Here is a 22,395-nt window from a genome sequence, read left to right as displayed (position 1 = left end):
GGATTTTCCCCTACAGATCATTTGCCACAATCACTGTTTTATGTCTGTAAAATAATGAGGCATATTCTATGAGTGTTTTAAATCGTGCAAAGAAAGTACTCATACTGGAATAGCTTATCAAAATAACAATGTAAACATTTTGATTTATACTTTTTCCTGCCACTGCCTCTCAATCTCCAAATAATATGATTTTTCTCTCTGTAAGCTTTCAAGTATGTGTCTCTCTTCATTTTAATTACAGCCACCACAAAACAGTTAAAAATTCTTTATTTTCCCAGGATTGGGCTTTGGTAATCTTAAAGTAATCTTAATCTTCTAATCACAAAACCTCCATAGTCTACTATATCACTCTGTTAATTACCAAATAAATCTTCCATTGTTTGGCACCTGAAATTTAAGCTTCAGCAAAAAAGATCTGTGTTCTTCATCTCTAACAAGAGAAAGCTCTCAGAAGGACAGTGGGAATGTGTTGTGAGTCATGTAGGAGATAGTAATTCAAATGCTACATGAAGAAAAAGTGTTTTCAGAAGGAAAGAGTGATCAATTAGCAAAAATGCTGATGAAAGCAAAATGAGGCCTGATCATGGACCACCGCAACAAAGTGGTCAATAGTGGCCTTGACCAGAGCACTCTTGGTGGACTGGTAGGGAAAAAAGATGGATTGAAATGATCTCCATGGAGACCGACTAGAGGAAGAAAAATCTCTTGATGATTTTGCTATAAAGAGAAGCAGAGGGACCTGGGAAGAGATGAGAGGCCAGGAGAAAGTTTTTGTTTGTTTTTAGAATTGCAGATACTAAATGTCTGATTCTCAAGACATAATCCAGCCAAGAGTGGACTGGGGAACTGATGATGCCCAAGAAGGAGTAATCACAGGATGGAAGTCCATGAAGAGGTGAGGAGGGGAAGAGCTAGTGCACAAGTGACAAGGGCCTAGAGATCATTGTATCTGAGCAGAAAATGGCAGTTAAATTAGTTAATTCTCTGGTAATTTGGACACAGATCTTTTTTGACTCTCTCAATTTTATCTGTAAAATAGAAGGCAAGATTACTAGAAGAATCACTAGCCTCCATGTGATCTAATATTTTTAAGAAACAATTTTATTTTTCTTAATCATTTCTGACATGTGTTTTTTTAAGAGGCCACATTGTTAATGAAAATACAGGTGTGTGAAAGAGTGCAAGATTGCTCAGAGAAAAGTTCACAGGCTCTGGGGCTGGTCTCAGCTTGGAAATGGCAAGAAATAGCAAGAGGTGAGCTTTGGGAAATAGGTCACCAACTGATTGAGAGTGGCCTTGAATGCATGCAGACCTTGGGCTTCATCATGCCAATGCTGGGGAATTGTCATTAGTCACTACTTAGAGAATGGCCTGACTGATTATGTGTTTTCATAGGGGATTTGCAGATATTTGGAAGAAAATCAAAGAGTAAATCAATTTTAATGTCTTCAATAATCTTATTTTAAATCCTTTTCACATTGTAAGACCAACAGTGTCTTTCACCTTGGGAAGGCCTGATAAATCTATTCTGTTCAGAATGTTTTCTTCTCTCAAAGACACTAGTAGATATTTTAAAATTATGCAGAAAAAGAACATGTGTATGCAAATACATATACACACAACACTGAAATCACGAATCAACTAAATTCAATGTGATTGATATAATTAGCTCAGCTTGTTCTGTTACAGATTCTCTGCTAAGCACATTTTAAAACAAAGATGTCTTTGGTGCTTTAGCAAAAATTTGTACAAATTTCTTCAAAATGTACACAACAGTAAATTGGGTTTATTATACTATTCTTTTAAAAGCTTTATTTTGGTGACAACAAACACAACTATCAACAACTGAACCTAAAAAAAAAAAAAGAAAACAACTAGAACAGAAACAGAATCACGGAAATGGAGATCACATGGAGGGTTATCAGCGGGGAGGTGGAGGGGGGAAGAATGGGGGAAAATGTACAATGTAGAATAAGAAGCATAAACGGTAGGTAGAAAATAGACAGGGGGAGGTTAAGAAAAGTATAGGCAATGGAGAAGCCAAAGAACTTATAAGTATGACCCATGGACATGAACTAAGGTAGGGGAATGCGGGTGGGAAGGGGTGTACAGGGCAGAGGGGAATAAAGGGCTGGGGAATGGGACAACTGTAATAGCATAATAAAATATAAAAAAAATAAAAGTCTTATTTGGGTTTATTATATGGCAATGATATCAAAGAAAGAATATATATATTTATATATATATGTATTCACAAAGATCTGTCAGGTTTGTCAACATTTTTCACAATTTAGTTTAAAAGCAAAAGTATTACTTCTTTTGCCCAGTTTACTCTTTGAATTAAAACTTGTCATGAAAACCTGTAATATTTGGCCCTGGCTGGTGCGGCTCAGTGGACTGAGCACCAGGCTTCAAAGCAAGGGGTCACTGGTTCAATTCCCAGTCAGGGCATGTGCCTGGGTTGCAAATCAGGTCCCCAGTGGGGGACATGTGAGAGGCAGTCACACATTGATGTTTCCCTCCCTCTCTTCCTCCCACCCTTCCCCTCTGTCTAAAAATAAATAAAAAAAGAAAACCTGTAATATTTGTATGTAGAAGGACAGCTTGGCTTACAGTACACATTACTTCAGCCCTGCTGCAGGAGTGTCATGATGGACATGCAAATGCAGGATTGAAAATGGGTACTTTGTTGAGGAGGGAAATGAGTCTACAGGTCGTTGGTTGGGAACAAGTCTTCAGTCAGGGTCAGGACTGCTCTGGCATAACAAGATCCCTCAAAGTTCCTAGTTTTGTGGTACCTTTAGCTGGCTAGGGTGGCTGTAATGAAACGTAGAATTCAGTTTTCATATCTCCAAGGGAAGAGCTCTGTAGATGAGGGGACTCTCCTTACAAGGCCAGGGAACCAGCTATGAGGCTCCAAAGAGAGAGACTTACAGACAGAGATAATAGCAAATGTAAATGCTCAAAGGCAGAAGTATGCACTTTTTTTCTTTTAAAATGCCCTTTTAGTCCGTAAACATAAGTGTGGGAAGAACTCCATCCTGCAGAGCTCTTCCAGCCACCATGGATGAGAAATAAGTCCTCCCGGACACAATCTTGTTCCTGTGAGAAAGGGGATAGAAATTCCCTCTAGTGGGGAACGCCCTGAGCCCTTCTCCCAAACGGCTTTTATTGGGGATGGTATGTGTAGGTGTATACAGCATACATGCATGGCTCATCAATCAATGTTAAAGGGCTATAGTCATTTAAAAACATGTATTACCTATAGATAACAATTGAAGGAACACAGAGATTTGTCATAGGTCAGGGTCTGTTAGTCACGCTGATGCCAGATTGTCTTTAAGACATGTTTTCATGAGATAAAGAGCTTATTCCTTATGCCTTGAACTTAAACATCTGGTTTATACCAACAGGGCTATGCTGGGCAGAGCAAGCTTTAAAGGATAAAATGTACATTTAGGTCTGATTCCCATGGGAACCCTCAGTGTGGGTCACGTCTGCCACCTGCATTACCTGGTTTTCCAGGGAGACTTACTAGCCCCTTTCAGAGCCTGCTCTCGAGGGGCTGCAGTCTCCAAAACCACACAGAGTGGTCTCCAACACATAGGTTTGTAACAGCAAGCTTTGAACAAAAGCAGCCTATTTCAATTTGAATCAACAAATATCTGTTGAGTGGCATCATGCCAAAGATGATTTCCTACCAGAAGCAATGCAACCTTAGTAAAAATGAGGCGGCTTATGCAGGGTCAAAGCAGAAAGTGAGCATACACCAAACTGGCCAGAGGGACCAGGCCTCAGTCTAGCCTGGGATTGGGTGTCTGTATTCTATCTGGGAATAAATTAGCTATAATATCTGTATCACAGAAGGCTCATGAAGCCAAATCACAGCATGACATTTTCATACATCAGGTAAGAAATGCTCTGCTTCCATAGCTCTTCCACATCCTGAACGTGCCAATGTCTGCTTACCTGATCTGGGAGGAGCCAGTGCAGCAGGAGCCGGTGTGGAGATGAAAGGAGAAATCAAGTGGCAGATGACACTTCTATTGTCTGCAGTAGGTTTCTCTGCTTTGGGTGCACATGAGCTGGGAGGGAAGCAGTTAAATTTAAGAGGATTTTAAAATTATACTTGATTAGACTAAAATTTTAATACCCAGAGAAATGTTATTTGCTAACTGAGAATGACTAGGGATGTTGTGGGACCTCCTAGAGATGCTCTCTGAGGACGGAAAGAATGAGTCTACAGATGGAGTGTGCTCGGCTCATTGATTAAACATACAGGGTGGGATGAAAGTATGTTTACAGTTGTATGGAAAATAATACAATAATTAATTAATAATAATACGATAATAAAAATCTGTGTTTTGTGTACTCACAACTGTTAACCTGCTTTTGCCCCACCCTGTGTTTTATTTTTTGTTTAATTCATTGTTACAGAGAATGGTGATTTGCTATATAGCTAACCACACTGCCAGGTCCAGTCGGAGAGGGTTTTAACCGTCTCCAGACTGTGCAAAAGCAGCAAGTGCACGTTTACTTCCCCAAGTCCATGCTCCAAGAAGGGTCACAGTAAGCAAAATGCTGTGACTGATTGTGGTGTGCTTTATTCTGAAAACATCTCAAGAAGAAAAGGAAAGGAAAGGAAGAGAAATATGAAAGTAGTAAAAGCAAAAGAAAAAAGAATAGAACTAAGAAACTATACATACTAGGAAGAGCTACATGTCTTAGCTGGTTATAGGAGACTATTCAAATCTCATTCCAACTTCCTTTCTCATACTAATTTCTCTTTCTTCCTGTCATGGTCCTGCCATAATTATTTCCTCTTCTTGTGTGAAAACATCAGATTTCTTCCTTATAGTACTATGTTTAACTAATTGCTTAGACTGGAATGGCTTCTCTTATACAGCCTGTTTATGCCTCTGCCACCTCTGCCTTCGGCATGTTAAATGTCACCCCTTGGGTGAAAATGTCCTTATCTCCCTCAGGCAAAGTTCAACATTCAAGACTCTGCCTTCTCTGAGTTGTCACTCTTTTCTAGTTCATTGTACATGCATTTCCCCTCCTGCACTACCGCTCTTTGTCAGCACGCTCATCTTCTCCACTAAACTCTGTGTTGCTTGAACATAGCTCTGTATCTTATTTATTTTTTAATTTCCAGAATCTGGTACAGTTCTTCATTATATTAGGTGATCAGAGGTGTTTAGTTAATGAATTAACAATGATCTTTAAGCAGCTGATGATGACAGGATAAAGGAGAAATCACACTCCTCTTATATGTCATTCTTAAGTACCAAACCCCATTTAATTATTAATTTTTTCAAGGGCTCTCAACAACAGGACTAAAGAAAGAGTGGAATTTCCTGTCCAGGACTATTAGATGATGGTACTGAACCTTTCTCCTGCTGTCCTTCGCAGCACTGAAGACTTCTTCCAGGCAGCTCAGCCTAGAAGTGAAGCTGCACCTCAGGGAGGACATGCCCTACTAGTCAATCCACAGCTGAGTAAGGCTCTACCTTCGTAACACGGGAGATCTAACGGCTAATAATGCAGAAATAACCATGTTGATGAAGTGGCCTGACAGTGCATAACTGAGGGCCTGTGCTGCAGGTTACTCTTCAATCATGAGTGCATAAGCTCTCTCTGCAAAACCTTAATAATAGCCAAAGAAATCCTTAGTTTTCTAAAATGTCTCTTTAGAGGAATGTTCAAATTCTTCCTCTTTCTGTTCTGTCTTCCCTCAGCTACAGAATTTATTTTTCTCTATCATTGTTTTGCTCTCCTTCAGAAAAATAACCTCCCAAAGGATACAAGGTGCTTTAGTTCAGAGATTCAGGTTGGTCAACAATACCAATTTGAATGTGTTCAAGACTGTGTTAAGTTTCACGGGAGTGGCAAGGACAAGCACACAGCAGTCCATTCATAGAGCACCAGACTGTACTAATTATACGGCTATACTGATTATCACTCTCAATTATACTTTCCTCACAACTTTTAAAGAGCCCATCCCATTCATGTGGTTTGGAAAGACTTTGACAGTTCTCTGGTGTTTGTTTTTATTAAATATGTTTCCCCAATATTTTAAATGTTATTAGCATGCTTGAAAATTAATTAAAACACATGAAAAAGTCCAATAACTTTGGAAACAGGGCACCACTATTATCCTAGACCAATGAAAATTCATTTTGTTAATGAAAACATCTTAGATATCTTATTTTCCATTCTAATTTAGCAAATATCAGTATTTGGAGAGATTTTATTTAACTGTAATATTTGTTGCAATTTTAAAGATTTTTTCCCCATTTTCTAGTCTTAAAGTCCACAGTAGAATTTAAACTATAGATGGATTATTAGACCTATCAGTAAGTTCCAGACCACTATTCCAGTGCCTCTAAGCCTTTACTTATAAACGACAGGGCATGGTTTCTTCATGTTTTGCAAACTAGGGTATTTATAAAAAGAAAGAGCTATACTTAGAAGTGTCTAAACTTCCCTCAGATTCTTGTTTCCTGTGAGTCTGTCTCTACATTTCAACAAAGGGCAGCGCTGATTATACACAATTCTGGCAAATATCCCAGAATTGCTGAGTAATATGTCAGGAGTCATACCAGATATTTGGCAGCAAAGCTGGGATTTGAATTCACAGTTTCACTACAATATATTTTTCTACAGCTAGCATCATATCACTGAGACATTTCCATTAAAATTTCTTAGACTTAAAACATTTCTCTCCACTTTTTTTGTTTGATGTGGATCATGGTGAATGACATTATTTTTTATATTGGGGCGAATGTTTACACATAAGTGTGACATTTAAAACCATATATCCTGCCACACACTACTGCATTTGTTTGGGATAATAATAAACTACCTGACCAACATTAAATAATGTTGCTAATTTTATTATGTATCCTATGATAGCATGTTTGAATTAACTGGCCATTTCTGAAATTCGGTCTTACCTTGTTTTGCTTACTGTTGAATGATTTTCTAATTTTAAGAACTTGTAATTTTTCCCCATAAAAAAACTAGGTATTTGTTTTACTATTTTAGATTTCAGAAGTAGAGTAAATTATGTATAGTTCTATTTCTGAGAGTTTGAGATGTTATTTCCATGCCTTAACATTTATATTAAGATGCTTCCACAAGAGTGTTTGCTAGACTAATAAAAGTTCAGAGATGACTTGTAATTGTTCAGTCTTCCTCAAAACTGTCTTTGTAAAGAGTGCATTGGAATATTTATCAAATGGCATGTACACTTCCTAAAACTTATGAGCCACACCATGACAATGGAATGAAATATACTCAGTCCAAAAAACAATAATCTGAACATGCAAAGAATCATTTCCTTTAGAGAGCTAAAATTTCATAATTAGAAAGGTAAAAATGTGTTTGACTATTATAAGATAAAATATGCTCTAGTAGAAACATGATTGATTTTAAGTACTTAAGACTGGAAACATTTACTTATATTCCACTAAGCCTATTTAAAACTGTTAAATATTGATAGACTTAATAGAATATTTTGACACTAATGTCTCTGGTCTTTGGGCATAAATAATAAAGTTGTTAGAGCCTTATGCACATACAAACTCAAGTATCTTGAAATTATTTGCTATTTATTGTATTTTACAGTGAATAATGTGTACTTTTTTGCTCAAATTATTGAAAGATAAGGATGTGTATTATACATAAGTAGTGCTAATTCTGTTCCTATATAAATGTTTTGAATTCTTTTATTTATGCTTATGCATTAAAAGTATAACTCTAGAAAGCAAAATATCTGTATGTTCAAAAATAAATGTGAAAATTCCTTTATAATACAAAAAAAAACAAGTATCTAAATATAAATGAAAAGATTGAATTAAAAAAATAAAATGAAAGATTTTTTTCCCGAAAGTTTGGGCCAAAAACGTGGGTGTGCATTATACACAGCAAAATACGGTGTATTGGTAATAGCTACAATCTTCTGTATGTCTCAAATACTGTTAGTCTCTACAGATGATGTGATAGATGTATATTTTCTTGTTCACCATTAAGGAAAACAAGCCATAGAAAAGCTTAGTAAATCTCCCATAGTTATACAGCTAGCAAGATACAGAGTTAAAATTCTGACACTTCAAATTCCAGTCTGTGTTCTTCATCTACACTCAACTGCCTCAATGAGCATTAATGTTATTTTTAGTTTACAGTAGCTGTTTACCAGCAAACTCTGCTGCTGGTGGCTGTTTGTAAGAGAAATTTAGAGGTTAAAAATGTTTAATGTGAAACATTCAAGCAAGCTCCATCTAGAAATCCAACCTGGTGAAAGAGCACAGGCTTTGAAACTACATAGGGATCTTGTCCGATCAGAGCCCACTCAGAATCTGACTGTACAATTTTAGGTGTTGTTTGCTGTCTCTGAGCTCTAGTTCTAATATTTATAAAATGGGAATAAAGAGTACAAATTTATATAAAATTTCTGGCACATAATGCCCAGTAAAAGGTAGAGTTCTTCTTATTGTTGTTACTGTAATCCACATTGTAGGGCACCTAAAAACCAGTAAGGCTTGCTTCATCATGCCCTTGAGGAATTTATTTTCTAGTTGCAAGGATAAGACAGAACAATTAGAATACAATTGAGGTTGTCCTACAAGAGGTGTACCATGCTTAGGGAAGGGAGTACAGGCCCTTGAGGAATTAATATTCTAGTTGCAAGGATAAAACAGAACAATTTCTATACAACAAGTTTTCATGCAAAAGGTGTACAATGCTTAAAAAAAAAAAAAGTACCCAGTTCTGTAAGAATACAGACTCTCTGAAAGTTAGCTTTTAACAGACCTTGGACAAAGTAGACAGGTAGATAGGGGAATAAAGCAAAGAATACATAATACATGAAAAATATACAGTAATCTAGGCTAACCATCTTGGTTCGACTGAAGTGTAGAAAACAATTTATGTTGTAGTTGCAACCAGGAGACAAGAGCCAGACTGAGGTGCACTTTAGACATCTGTGCGCATTTTATCAGGTAGAGGGCTTCTGAAGGTGTTTTTACAAATGAGAACAAATTAACTCTCTATTTCAGGAAGGTGAGTCAGCCAACTATAGAGAGAATTGAAAGACAGGACCGAAAGCCAAGATGGGATTCAGGGAAGAGAGTTTTATAACCATTAGGAAATAGGTAGTGAGGAACTGAAGGTGATAAAAGGCAGACAGGTAACAGATAAGGGTATAAGACTTAGTGATGATGATTTTCAGGAACCGGTAGAATGTGAGGATGCCCATCAGAAAGTGATAATCTCTAACAAAATAATCTTCAACATCTAAGTACCCCAACTGTAAATAGTGTTTCCATAAGTTGGGGCAGAGGAATATAAGTTCACGTTCTACACCTAAAACTATAGTTGGAGCCCTGTGATTGTCTGCTTACACATTAGCTGCTCTTCCTGCCAAGCAGCCCTTGTTCTCACATTGCAGTTTTACCTTGCTGATGTGCTGTTTCTCTGTCAAGCAGGACGAGAAAACTCCAGGGTCAAAAGGAGAACATATGAGTTTATGGTGCAGAAGGAATGCCTTTAAGAAAATTGTGACCATCTGCTTGTGCCCAAAAGTCTGTTGGTACAAAATGTTATTACCTGAGACAGAAGAAACACAAACTTCCCCCTCAGTTCCATGAAACACCCTATTCCCTAGCTACATAAAATTTCAGTATTTTTGCTTCTTAGGGGCAATTTCAGAGATCTTGCTCTCCAGTCCAAGTCCTCTTGTTCCAGCCAAATCAAACAAACCTTTCTCTGTCTCCCTGCACTGTATTTCAGTGTACAATTGTAATTGCACATTAGACAAACAAACCTGAATTTGGAAGATTGCACAAGACTTCAAAAAGTCACCCTCGCTGAACTGCAGAAAGTGACACTTGCATTTTCAAATGTCACACAACTCAATTCAACCAAAAACTCAACAATTACTTTCTCAAAGTCTACAATGTTGAAGAGCTTTTAGCTTGAACTACATAAATGACTGGAAAAACACAATAGTTTCAAGACCAGACATTTATTTTTATTTGCCAGAGTATTTGTTATTTTATAATTCCCAGTTTTTAGGGGCTTATGTCACCCTAAAAGCTCGCATTTATGACTATGATCAATGCAATTGTAACACAGGAGAATCCAAGGGGTTGCAATTCTCTTTATAATAGTAGTGCTCATTTACTAAACCAGTAGGAGTGCTGGATTTAAATGTTGTGCTCAGTAGGGAATCTGGAATAATTGGTTTAGCTCTGTACAGACTTTATGGGAGTCTTAGGATGATTGTTGAGCATTTCTGCTTAAACACTTGAAAAGAGAGCTGCCATTCTTCTGCCAACTTCTCCATTATTGAAAGATTTGCTTTTTTATGTGAGAGATTCTATTAACAGGGGAATTAAATTGGATCCTGAATCACCTTTATAAGAAACATGGGCTCAGCTAGAGCATAAACTTCATTTATAAAAATATTAAAAAAACAATAACTCCTATGAAACAATTTTATGATTTTACCAACTTTACTCTTTCAAATGAAACAAAATCAACCTATAATACAAACAAATATAATGTCCCTTTACTTGCTATTATAGTTCTTATTTCTAAGAAAGATATTTTAAAAGTTCAGATCATTAATTTTTAGTCTGTAACCTCAAATACAAAAGCAAAGGAAGAACTGACAAAATGTGCTCTCATGCAGAGAACTACCTCTTTATCACCAAGTGGAGACTTGGTGTGCATGCAGCAATGGACATAATACACATGCCTATCTCATACAGAAAGGGTTAAGCTGAAAAAGGTCAGGCTTTGAAGTATGTTCCTAGAAAATGGATTTATCCAGGAAAACTCATGTATTAGTCACTTCACATATTTTGTGTATCATAAGATTGGTTATGAACATACTACCATTTTGTTTACTTGTTTTCAGAGAGGGCTTTCCATGCATATTTTCTTTGGAACATTCTCAGAAACAATTGAAGTACAAAGCCATAGAGAGCAACAGTATTTCAATATATAACACAGTAGAGCTGAAAAATCACATTTGCTCTTTATTAAATCTCACTGGGTAGCTCCTCCTAATTCTTCCATCAATTCCTGTTTGGGCTTTTCAGCACTTTTTCTAAAGTAAATTTTCCTCATGTGGGTTTTGATTTGTAGGTTCATGAGTTAATTGATGAGATGTATTTATGACCACATTGTTTTTAGCCCTGAGGGCATAGGCTTCCTTGGGCTGTGCTCTTTTTTGGCAGAACTGGAGATGAAAAGCATCTTCAAAACCACGGCGAAAATTCTCATTGAAGAACCCATAAATGATGGGGTTGATGCTGCTATTAAAAAAGGCCAGCCAGTGTGCAAACGGGTAGATATAGATGTTGATGACCTGCAGTTCATTTGCAGACAGTTCAGCATAGTCTGAGAGCATCATCAGAGTCCACAAGGGCAGCCAGGAGAGAATAAAGAGCAGGGCCACTATCAGGAGCATCTTAACAACCTTCTGCTTCTTCTTGGACACCATGTGCCACTGCTCCCGGTTCTGCTTGCCTGTGTGAGGCACTGTCATCTTGAAGAGTGAAATTCCAATCCTTCCATACATGATGACAATGAGGAACAGGGGAGCCAGGTAGATGTTAGCAAACAGCACCGTGGTGTAGATCTTTCTCATTTCCTTATGTGGCCAGTCTTCCAGGCACCAGTAGACAGGCATGGTTTTATTCAGGGAATTGAGCCTCACCCGGTAATATGTTTCTTCTTGTACATGTAACATTATTGCAGATGGAGACATAATGGCAATGGCCAGGACCCAGATGATCACAATAATGACCAACGCTGTCTTGATAGTGAGCTTTGGTTTAAAAGGGTAGACAACACACCGGAACCTGCAATTAAAGGCAAATATCAGCTGAGGCAGTGCCCCCTAACTTCTGAGTTGTGAAATAAATTTAAGTAATTCCTATATTCTTCTCAAAAACATGGAAAGTTACCATTAGCAGTAGAAAGGCATGCATTGCCATTTTCTGTAATTGACATGAGATAAATTTCAATTCAAAACATGAATAAGTGGAGTGTATCAGACACTATTATTAATAAAAGTAATAGTGGTAACATTTATTTAACATAAATGTGTAGTACTCTGTTTCATTCTTTTCTAGTGGTTTGCATGAATTATCTCTTGAAGTTTCATCATAAAAGATGGGAAAATGGGCCTAGAAAAGGTAAAAACATTGCCCAGAATTACATGTAATTTTTTACAGGTAGTTTAGCTCCAGGGTTCATATTCTTAAACTCTTTGTCATTCCCTTCTGTGGTCCTCCCCCATGTTATCTGTGTGCTTGGCCATGTAACTTGCCTTGGCCAGTGGGACATTAGCAAGCATGACATAAACAGAAGCTCTTCATATACTTGCATATCGGGGCTTGTACCCAGAATGCTTCCTCTTGAAAGCCAGCCACCAGGTTGTAAAGAGGCTTGAATTAGGTGACAGGCCATGTGTAGAAAGACCCTGGGGCAAGAGAGACCAGCCCCTAGGAGGTGCCACCCCAGTTTGGCATCCGGGGTGATGCTGCAGCAGGACTGAGTTCAGCTACAAATCACTGAGCAGAACCACAGGAGGCACTCAGACAATCCACAGAGCCAGGAGAAATATTACAGGATTATTGTTTTAAGCCACTATGTGGTTTGGTGACTTGTTTCACAGAAATAAGAGTCTAAGAGTTTCCATTGTGAGTTCTGACTAGGCACTTTCCCAGTGGTCTGTCCTCTGGTGGGCATGAAAGTTCAACATCAGTATACAGAGTTGGTCTGCTTCATTTTATTGCTATTTTGTTATTGTGACTCTTAGTGTTACAATTCCAGATACACATGCTAATTATAAGATAATTATACCAATAAGCAACTGTATAACATTTTATGTTTTTCAAAGTACTACCACCTATTTAATCTTCTTTCATTTTCACGATGGCTCTATAAAACTGAAATGTTATAAAAATTATTACTTTCCAGACTTGCAGTTAAGAAAACTTAGAGCATTTACGTGGGTCCAACAACAACTCTAAATTAATTTATCTGACATACCGTCATACAAGGACTAGTTACCTTGAGCCTTGGCTTCTCTGCTGTCCTGTAGAACCACTCCATTACATGCATAAGGTCTTCTGTGTTAACCTCCAAGCTTCTTCTAGTCTTCTGATCACTGAATTTTCACCCTTTACTCACCATTAAATTGTGGATAACTTCATAGGCACCATTCTAGATATTTTTACTCTTTTTGTAAACCAACTATGAGAACCTCAAATATTTTATTTATGCATTCACTCAAGAATATATGTATATGTATTCAGAGAGGCAAAAATGAACAAAACAGAAATTCAACACCAGTGAAGTCATCAATACCAGCTGAATCCACTCACATCATAAATTCATAAGCATAATAAATACTGCTACCATTTTAGGCCACTAAGTGGTTTGTTTTATATAGTAACTCATTATATAGCAACAGATGACTGAAACTATTGCAAAGTGATGCACAGATGAAACAACAGGCAGTGTGGCATTGTGAATTTAACCACAGCAGGTGACCAAATGCTCATCAGTTTTTTAAAAAAATCTAAAATATTACAGATACAGTTGAAATTCCTTTGGTAGATCTACTTTATCCCAGCCATTTTCCTCTTTCTACCAAAATCCTGAAGTTGATATATATATCTCTACTATCAAATTTTTTATGCTTTCATAGTATTAGCCTGCTTCTATGACATTTTAAATTTGATATAATGGCACCATGTTGCATGTATTATTATATAACTTTGTTGAGACTGCATGCTTTTGAGATTTATGCATTTTGATATATGGTGACCTAGCTCATTAATTTTAACCACTGTATAGGTATTTATCAAGTAAATATAGCACAATTTATTTAATATTCTAACCTTATGTACCTTTGATAATGAAGACATGAAGAGTAATGTTTATTTCTAAATCTCTCTTCAGAAGCCATGCTAGAAACAGTGAAAAAGGATTAATCCTAAATGTAATGTGGAAATAAAAGTGATAAACTCAAGATTCAAGGAGAAAATGAAAAGGATATTATAGGTTTTTATTTGCTGTAAAGATGATATATATATTATATAATTAAGGTATAAAATCTATTATAAACATTAACATTAAAATTATTTAGTAATAGTGCTACTATTACTAATATAAAATGCATATAATTATAAACAAGTAAGTAGTATGCAAAAAATAATTTAGTTTAATAGTAAGCATATAATAAACTTAGAAACAACATAAAAATATTTTTGGCATACAATGGTTAGGATAGGTTTAAATTCTATTTTCTTTTCCTGCAAAACAAATAAACTAGATCTATATGATAAGCTCTTAGAAATAGATTAAAACATTATGAATAATGATGGAAACAATAAGTTAATATTAAAAATAGAATCTACCAAGTGTTATGATGTCAACAATTATACTACATCTTATTTTGCTCTCTCATATGTACATATGTGTATGTGTGTGTGTGTGTCCAGAAAATGTCCAGCCATTGTCACTTTAACGAGGACAGTTTACATGATGTTGATGTAACCTGGCAGCCAAGAGGAGTAGACTAGAATGGGCATGCATGAACAATGACGACTTCACTGTCAGTGGACATGGTAGATGCCATTGAGTGAGCATGTTTACTGTGTGGCCGTCACATTCAAAAATAATTAAGTGAGTGGAGCAACAAATCTGCATCAAATTTTGCATTAAGCTTAAACATTCCTCCACAGAAACTATTTGGATGATTCAGAAGGCCACAGCTATGGGCAACTGGTGACTGGCAGCTTCTTCATGACAGTACACCAACTCATGCATCATGTCTCATGCATCATATTTTGGTGAAACATCAAATCACCTGGGTGACTCAGCCTCTCTACAGCACAGATTTGGCACCCTGTGACTTCTGTCTTTTCCCAAAATTAAAATCACCTTTGAAAGGGAAGAGATTTCAGACTGCTAGTGAGATTCAGGAAGATACCAGCAGCTGATAGTGATTGGGAGAAATGTGTGAGGGCCCAACCTTGAAGAGGGCTGAAGCATCATTGTCCTATGTTCAGTGTTTCTTGTATATTGTATCTTCTTCAATAAATGTCTCTATTTTTCACACTGCATGGCTGTATACTTGCTGGACAGATCTCATATATCCTCTCTCATTTATATACACAACCCAGTTTAGTAGACTATACATTTTTCTCTAGTTGGGTGGATTAGATGCAAACACGCCCATTTTTCTGGATTCATATTTTGGTGCTGACTTACCTATCCACTGCTATTGCAACCAAAGTAAAGACTGAAGCTGCAACTGATATGCCCTGAACCAAACCACTGATTTTGCACATTGCGTTTCCAAATGGCCACCCTGAAAGGGAAAAGGAACAGTCTTTGAAAAAAAATCACTCTTAAAAAATTTCACTGAAAGTAAACAGAAAGGCATGAAATGAAGACTGATATAAGTTTTCAATGTAGTACCTATGGAACAATCAATGTTTCCCATTATTTTCATCAGTATCTTCAGAGTTCTGTTTTAGTACACTAATAATAATAATAATAATAATAATAATAATAATCTCAAAACTTATATAACAGTTACAACATTCTAGGCACTGTAATGGTGTTTTCTATCTATTAATATATCTAATTCACCACAATAGGTTTTTGAAGCCTTTATTACTCACCTCATGATATAGACTAGGCAACAAACACACAAGTGTCACATGCCTTGCCACACAGCTAGCTGCTTAGCATTGTATTAGGATCTGAACACTAGCAGTGTGGTTCCAGTGTCCAGACAACCCTCTTATACACTAATAATGCTCTTTAAATGAATAAAACAGGAGGAAATTAATATTCTAACTTGGAAATGTTTCCCATAAATTATGAGAAGCTACAGGTAGAATTAAGTTAATACTTACTGATATATAATGGAATGAGACAAATTACCACAAAAATAATCTGTTATTCAAAAACTGTGCCCACTCCCCTCCCCCAGTTTATATATTGAAGCCTTAACCCCCACGGTGATGATATTTGGAGATTTGGTTTTGGGGAAGGAATTAGGTTTAGATGAGGCCTTGAGGGTGTTGCCCACATAGTGGGATTTATAAGAAGAGGACAAGAGAGAAACATCTTTCTCCATACGCATGTACTGAGGAAAGGCCATGTGAACAAACAGCAACAGGGTTGTCCACAAACCAAGAAAAGTACTCTCACTGAGAACCTGACTATGCTGATGCCCAGACTTTGAGTGTTAAACCACCAGATCACTGAGAAAATAAATGCCTGCTATGTAAGCCTCAACCCCACTCTACTGTATTTTGTTATAGCAGCCTGAGCTGGCTAAGATCTAGTTTTAGAAGAAAGAACACTTTGCATGAACAAAAATAGTCTATTTGAATTCCTCCTTAAGTGAGCCTCAGTTACCAGAATGTTCATAAATAAATTAGTAAAATTATCATAGCAGTTTGATATTCTAAACACCCATCTGCTGTTAAAAAAGTAACTTATTCTTCTACCAGCAAATATTCTAGTTTCCCAAAAGATGAATGCTACATATTTCTCATATTTAAAAAAATTAACTCAAAAATATTTTGTGATTTATTTTTTAAAATATAGCTAATCTCCACATATCTAGCTAAAAATATTTCCAGTAACCTAAATAATCCAAACATATCTTCAAAAAAACAAACACTTATCATCCATCCAGGCCATTTTGCAATAGGTGCTTGAATGACTCTACTGAACAAACCAAAAGAGAGCATGTCTTCTCAGCCCTGAAATTTGTTTGTTTGATAGAGTATTATTTTTCTACAGAAACCAAGGTGGAAGACACAACTGAATATAAAGTTGGACAAACAACACAACTGGCTAAATTATGTATAAACACCATCAGATGCCACTGGCTTTCTCCAAGATGAGCAAAAGAGTGGAGGTAACTCTCTAAGGAGGTGGCAGCATGGAGGTTTTAGGCTCTGAGTCTCTAGGTGCAGGGGGAGTGGGTGTCTCAGTGATGCAGAATTAAATGAAAGTACACACTCTGCATGCAATACGGCTGGCCCACTCAGTCTAGAATGCAACAGTCAGCCAGCCTTATATACCTATGGCAGTAGGTCAGAGAATTTCCTTCTAGGGGAAGTGATCCTCCTAAGAACACTGACATAAAGATTTTTTTAAAGATTTTATTTATTTATTTTTAGAGAGGGAAGGGAGGGAGATAGAGAGAGAGAGAGAGAAACATCAATGTGCGGTCACTGGGGGTCATGGCCTGCAACCCAGGCATGCACCCCGACTGGGAATTGAACCTGTGACACCTTGGTTCGCTACCTGCACTCAATCCACTGAGCTACACCAGCCAAGGGACATAAAGATTTTAATCTCTGGATTTCCCAATGAATAGCCCAGACTAATGAAGCTGAGGGTGGACCCAACCTGAAAACATATGTATGCAGAAGTTCAAGGCAGACTCACAGTGCATCTTTCCGATGCACAAGCAGCTAAGTAACAGTGGACATTAAGGAAACATTAAATAAAAAAGAGTCTAAAACAAACTGAAAACAAGGTTTAAGAGAAAACCAATATAAATCAGGTAGATGAAAAATGAAAAGGAAACAAAGTTATTATGAATAACCTTAAAGACATAACATATATGAAATGTGCAAGAGAGTATAAGAAACATACAGAATACAAAAGTAGCTCAGAGACTTTACAATATGATAACAGAAATGAAGAACTTAACATAAAGTCTGAAAGAAAAAGTAAAGGATATCTTTGAAAGCAGAACAATAAGGAGCAGAAAATGGAAGAAAAAAGATTAGAAGAGAGGGGAGAGGGAAACTCAAATCTCAAATATTGGGTTAATAGGAGTTAAAGAAAAACAGAAAAGAATTCTACAAGAAAATTCCCCAGAAACAAAGGGTATTCATATTTTGATTGACCTAGTTTGTGTCTCCCACAATACATGAAATTTAAAAAAGACATTCCAAGTCATAATTGCCTGAAATTCAGAGCACTGGGGATAAAGAGAAGCCCAAAGAACTTTCAGGAAGAAAGACCAAATACAAATTATGAGTAAAAAAATCAAGTCAACATGTCCAACCCAGAATACTTTATATAGCTAAGTAGTCAAATATGAGGGCAGAATAAAGATATTTGCAGGTCTCTAAGATTTCTAACGTTTTAATCTCAATTGACCCTTTCTCCGGAATATAACAGGGAAATGAACCAAGAAAAGAGATGGCATCCCAACAACAGAGGACTAAGAGGGGAGAAGAGGTTGTTAGGGTTGCAGTACAGGGACGTCTCTGAGCTGGTGAGCTCCCTGCTTGGAGGACACTGTGTCTGGATAGAAACAAAACTTCCAGAGCACCTGGGGGGTATCCCCAGGAAAGAAGGTGCAATTTACAGGTTACCTCCTCTGTTTGAAAGTATGGACAAGAAATCAACACTCCTGGAAGAGAAGCTGAGACTATGTTACCGACAGGTACACACCTACAACGAAATAAATCAAAATATGGTGCCTTTTTTTAAATCCAGGAAAACAAAAAAAAAAACTTTTAATAGAGAAATTGCTATCATAGCACTCTATTTGGCTCAGCAGGGGTAAGGTACATGTAATAATAGGAATGTATATTCTGAACATTGATTTAACCAAAAACTATAGTTGCATTGAGAAAATGAGAGGAGGAAAGAGTGTGCATGTGTATCAGCCAGTCTTGCTGTTTTCTCAGCTTCACACTCAATAGTACCTGACGTGCAGTTTCCATGGATTTTTGTTCGTTTGTCCCTGTGCTGTCACCACAGTGGAGTCTGCAAAGGAAAACTACCTCTTCTGATAAAAGAAGATTACGAAAAGGAAATTACAGCTCTACAGTTTGAAGATAACACATTGTAATAAAAACATAATAGTCATTACCAAAAAATAAAGGTAAAAATTGCTGACTGTGGCTGCCTCTTGGGAATGCAAACCAAAGGTAAGGAAGGGTAATATATATGGAAATATTTTTTAATTGGGATAGCAATTACACTTTTATATTCTATTTTGTATATCATTCATTTTAATTTTAAATTTATTTTTTAAATTTGTACAATTTTTTTAATTGTTGTTCAAGTAGTTTTCTGCCCTTTACCCCCATCCCAGCCCACCCCCCTAGCCCTCACTACCTCCCTCCTGTCTCCACCCACCCTTGTTATTGTCCATTTGGTATTGTCCATTATTATCCTTGTTATTGTCCTTTATACAAGTTCCTTCAAACCCTTCCCCACTTCCCCTGAAGTTCCCTCCCCTCTCCCCTACGGTCACTGTCAGCCTGTTCTCAATTTCAGTGTCTTTGGTTATATTTTGCTTCTTTGTTTGTTTTGTTGATTAGATTCCTGTTAAAGGTGAGGTCATATGGTATTTGTCTTTTACCGCCTGGCTTATTTCGCTTAGTATAATGCTTTCCAGCTCCATCCATGCTGTTGCACAGGGCAGAAGCTCCTTCTTTCTTTCTATATGGAAATTTTTTAAATAATTTAATTATAAATGTTTACAGATGGAATGTTGAGAGCATTTCTTCTTCATAAATAGGTTTCTTGAGAATAATAATGATAATTTTTATCAATTCTTTCACTCTTTGTCTAGCATAGTGCTTTGAAATTGCACACCCTTGATATTGTTTTTTACTGATAAACTTCACAAAGAGACATGATCTATGCTGTGAGAGAAGAGGCATTCTGAGCTCCCACTCCAAAGAAAAGAAGGAAACAGGTAAATTCTACAGAGGAATCTCGTATTCTTTAGTGAACTTATGTTAATGTTATAAAAAGATGACCCTGAAATGGCTTGTGCTGCTTTACAATTTTGGTGTGTTGCTATCACTTCACTTTTTTTTTACAGACAGGAATGTGAATATCTTGAGTACTGTTCATTAATTAATATAAAACTATTTGTTAAGCAGGTACTATGTATCAAAACTGAGCTGGGAGTTGGAGGCACACTGTTCCTGTACTTTCATAGTATATCATGTACTGTAATAGAAACAGTAACACAGGCCAAGAAACACCCTAGGGTACTACTTAGTCACTACTTATGTTGACATGGAATTTACCACTGATGAAACTTCCACTTTTTGAGAAATCATTGGGACTGCTGCTTCATCTTTCATCCAAAACTACTGGAAATCTGCCCTGACTGGCATAGCTCAGTGGATTGAGTGCAAGCCTGCAAACCAAAGGGTCACCGGTTCGATTCCCAGTGTAGGGCACATGCCTGGGTTGTAGGCCAGGTCCCCAGTAAGGGGCACATGATAGGCAACCACACGTTGATGTTTCTCTTCGCCTCTTTCTCCTTCCCTTCCCCTCTCTCTAAAAATTAATAAATAAAATCTTAAAAAAAGAAAACTGTTGGAAATCTCCCTAGCTAACCATAAAAGGGTCTAAATATCTATTTATATTTGATTGAAGACAAATGCATCAGTTGAAAAAAGACTTACCTATTCCTTGAACTTTATACCCCATAATATTCTCATAAATATTTCTACCATATTATATGTGCCCTGAACTGTTTTAGGCAAATTCAAAGTCTTCAGTGATATATGTTAGATCTCATTCTTTGGAGACATTCAGCGAACACTCCAAGGTGAAGGAATTAACATGTACAAATTGACAGTTACAAAATAGTCACAGGGATATAAAGTACAATATAGGGAATACAGCCAATAATATAATAATAACTATGTATGATGTAGGGTGGATACTAGGCTTATTGGGGTATCACCTTGTAAGTTATATAAATGTAATGAATGGATGACCTAGCCATGGCTACAGGGAGATGGGACACACATTTTCTCATATCATCATGCCCTGCACACAACTCAACATACCTGCTATAATGTTGTCCAGAAGCGTAATAGGCATACAGAATATGCCAACTAATAAATCACTTATTGCCAGGTTCAAGATGAAGAGATTAGTGACTGTGTGCATATGTTTATTCCTCATTACAATAAAGCATACCACTGTATTTCCCACCATGCACAGGAAGAATATCAGAAAGTAGGAAATAATGAAGATCGCTGCTACTTGAGCACGATGAAGGTAGTAGTTCACATAGGTAATATTGATATCTGAATAGAGATAATGTCTGGTGTCATTGACACTTAAAGTATGATGCCAGTTTCCTGAAGAGTTTGAGTCCCATTTCTCACTCATGATGGACCTGAAGAAAAGGCAGAAAAGGAAAAATGTAATTAGAAGCCAGTAGAACATAAATTCTATGCCTGAGTTTAAGAGAGACACTTTTACAATGCTATAGCCTTTTGATGGGTCTTATATAATAATCCATAAGTTTTACATGGAATTGAGCTACAAATAGGACATTGGATGCATTCAAATTTTAACCAAGAGCATCTGAAAATTCTACTTTGTACTGTAAGTAACACTTGTTATTCTATTGTATTTCCTGGATATACTCTATATTTCATTTCTTTATCATATCTTCCAACCATTTGCAAAGTTTCATGGGAAACTCTGGAAGAGAAACCTTCCAAAACTTTCCTTCTTCCTGCCTCCAGGTCCCATAACCTTCCCAAACCTACTTGTTCTTTTGAGCCTCACTTACACGTCTCTAGGTTCCTGATCATTTTGAACAAGATGAAGTGTCTCCATTTTCATAACTCCCATTTAAATAACCTTTCTTTGTTTTTCTGTATTCTGCTTTGACTCCATTAATTGAATATTCTTTCTATAAACTTTTGTGTGCAAACATATCCACCATACTTCAAATTTCTTAAAATAGGTCTAGGCTACTTGTCTTGGTTTCACTGAACATAATTCCATCCCACAGTTTGTATTCAATAAATGTTTTATTTGGAATCTGTGTATCTCAATGTAGACATTTCTCTTTTTTCTTTTTTTTAAGATTTTATTTATTTATTTTAGAGAGATGGGGAAGAGAGGGAGAAAGAGAGGGAGTGAAACATCAATGTGTGGTTGCCTCTAGCACACCCCATACTGGGGATATAGCCTGCAACCCAGGCATGTGCCCTGATCGGGAGTCAAACTGGCAATACTTTGGTTCACAGGCCTGCACTCAATCCACTGAGCTGCACCAGCCAGGGCTCAATGTAGACATTTCAATCCACCCTGTGTCTCAGAGGTCTCCAACACTCCAAGGTTTAGTGATTTACTGGAAGGAGTCAGCATATAGTGCATTCAAAGCTAAATACATATGATAGTGAAAGGTTACAAAGTAAAATCAGTATATAAAATGGCACATGGGGTAAAATCTTCAGGAAACCAGGCACAAGCTTCCAAGAGTGCTCTCTCAGTGAAGTAATACACAACATGCAGAATTCCTCCAGCCATGAATGATAGCATATG

At 36.9% G+C, this 22,395-nt stretch overlaps 1 protein-coding gene across 1 annotated transcript in view; it reads right to left on the bottom strand.

The window, feature by feature from the left end:
• Window positions 1-10,017: 10,017 nt before the first annotated feature.
• Window positions 10,018-22,395, bottom strand: part of NPFFR2 (neuropeptide FF receptor 2) — a 104,355-nt gene continuing 91,977 nt past the window's right edge. Inside the window, 4 exon segments of the mRNA XM_028507935.2 lie at window positions 10,018-11,122; window positions 11,124-11,876; window positions 15,301-15,400; window positions 20,898-21,232. Coding sequence (XP_028363736.2) covers window positions 11,059-11,122; window positions 11,124-11,876; window positions 15,301-15,400; window positions 20,898-21,232 — 1,252 coding nt within the window. The 3' untranslated portion in view covers window positions 10,018-11,058.

The sequence above is a fragment of the Phyllostomus discolor genome, chromosome 1 (genome assembly GCF_004126475.2).
Source record: "Phyllostomus discolor isolate MPI-MPIP mPhyDis1 chromosome 1, mPhyDis1.pri.v3, whole genome shotgun sequence".
In the NCBI taxonomy this organism is placed as follows: Eukaryota; Metazoa; Chordata; class Mammalia; order Chiroptera; family Phyllostomidae; genus Phyllostomus; species Phyllostomus discolor.
Note: the sequence above shows the minus strand (reverse complement) of the source record. Positions and strands in the feature narration are given on the sequence as shown.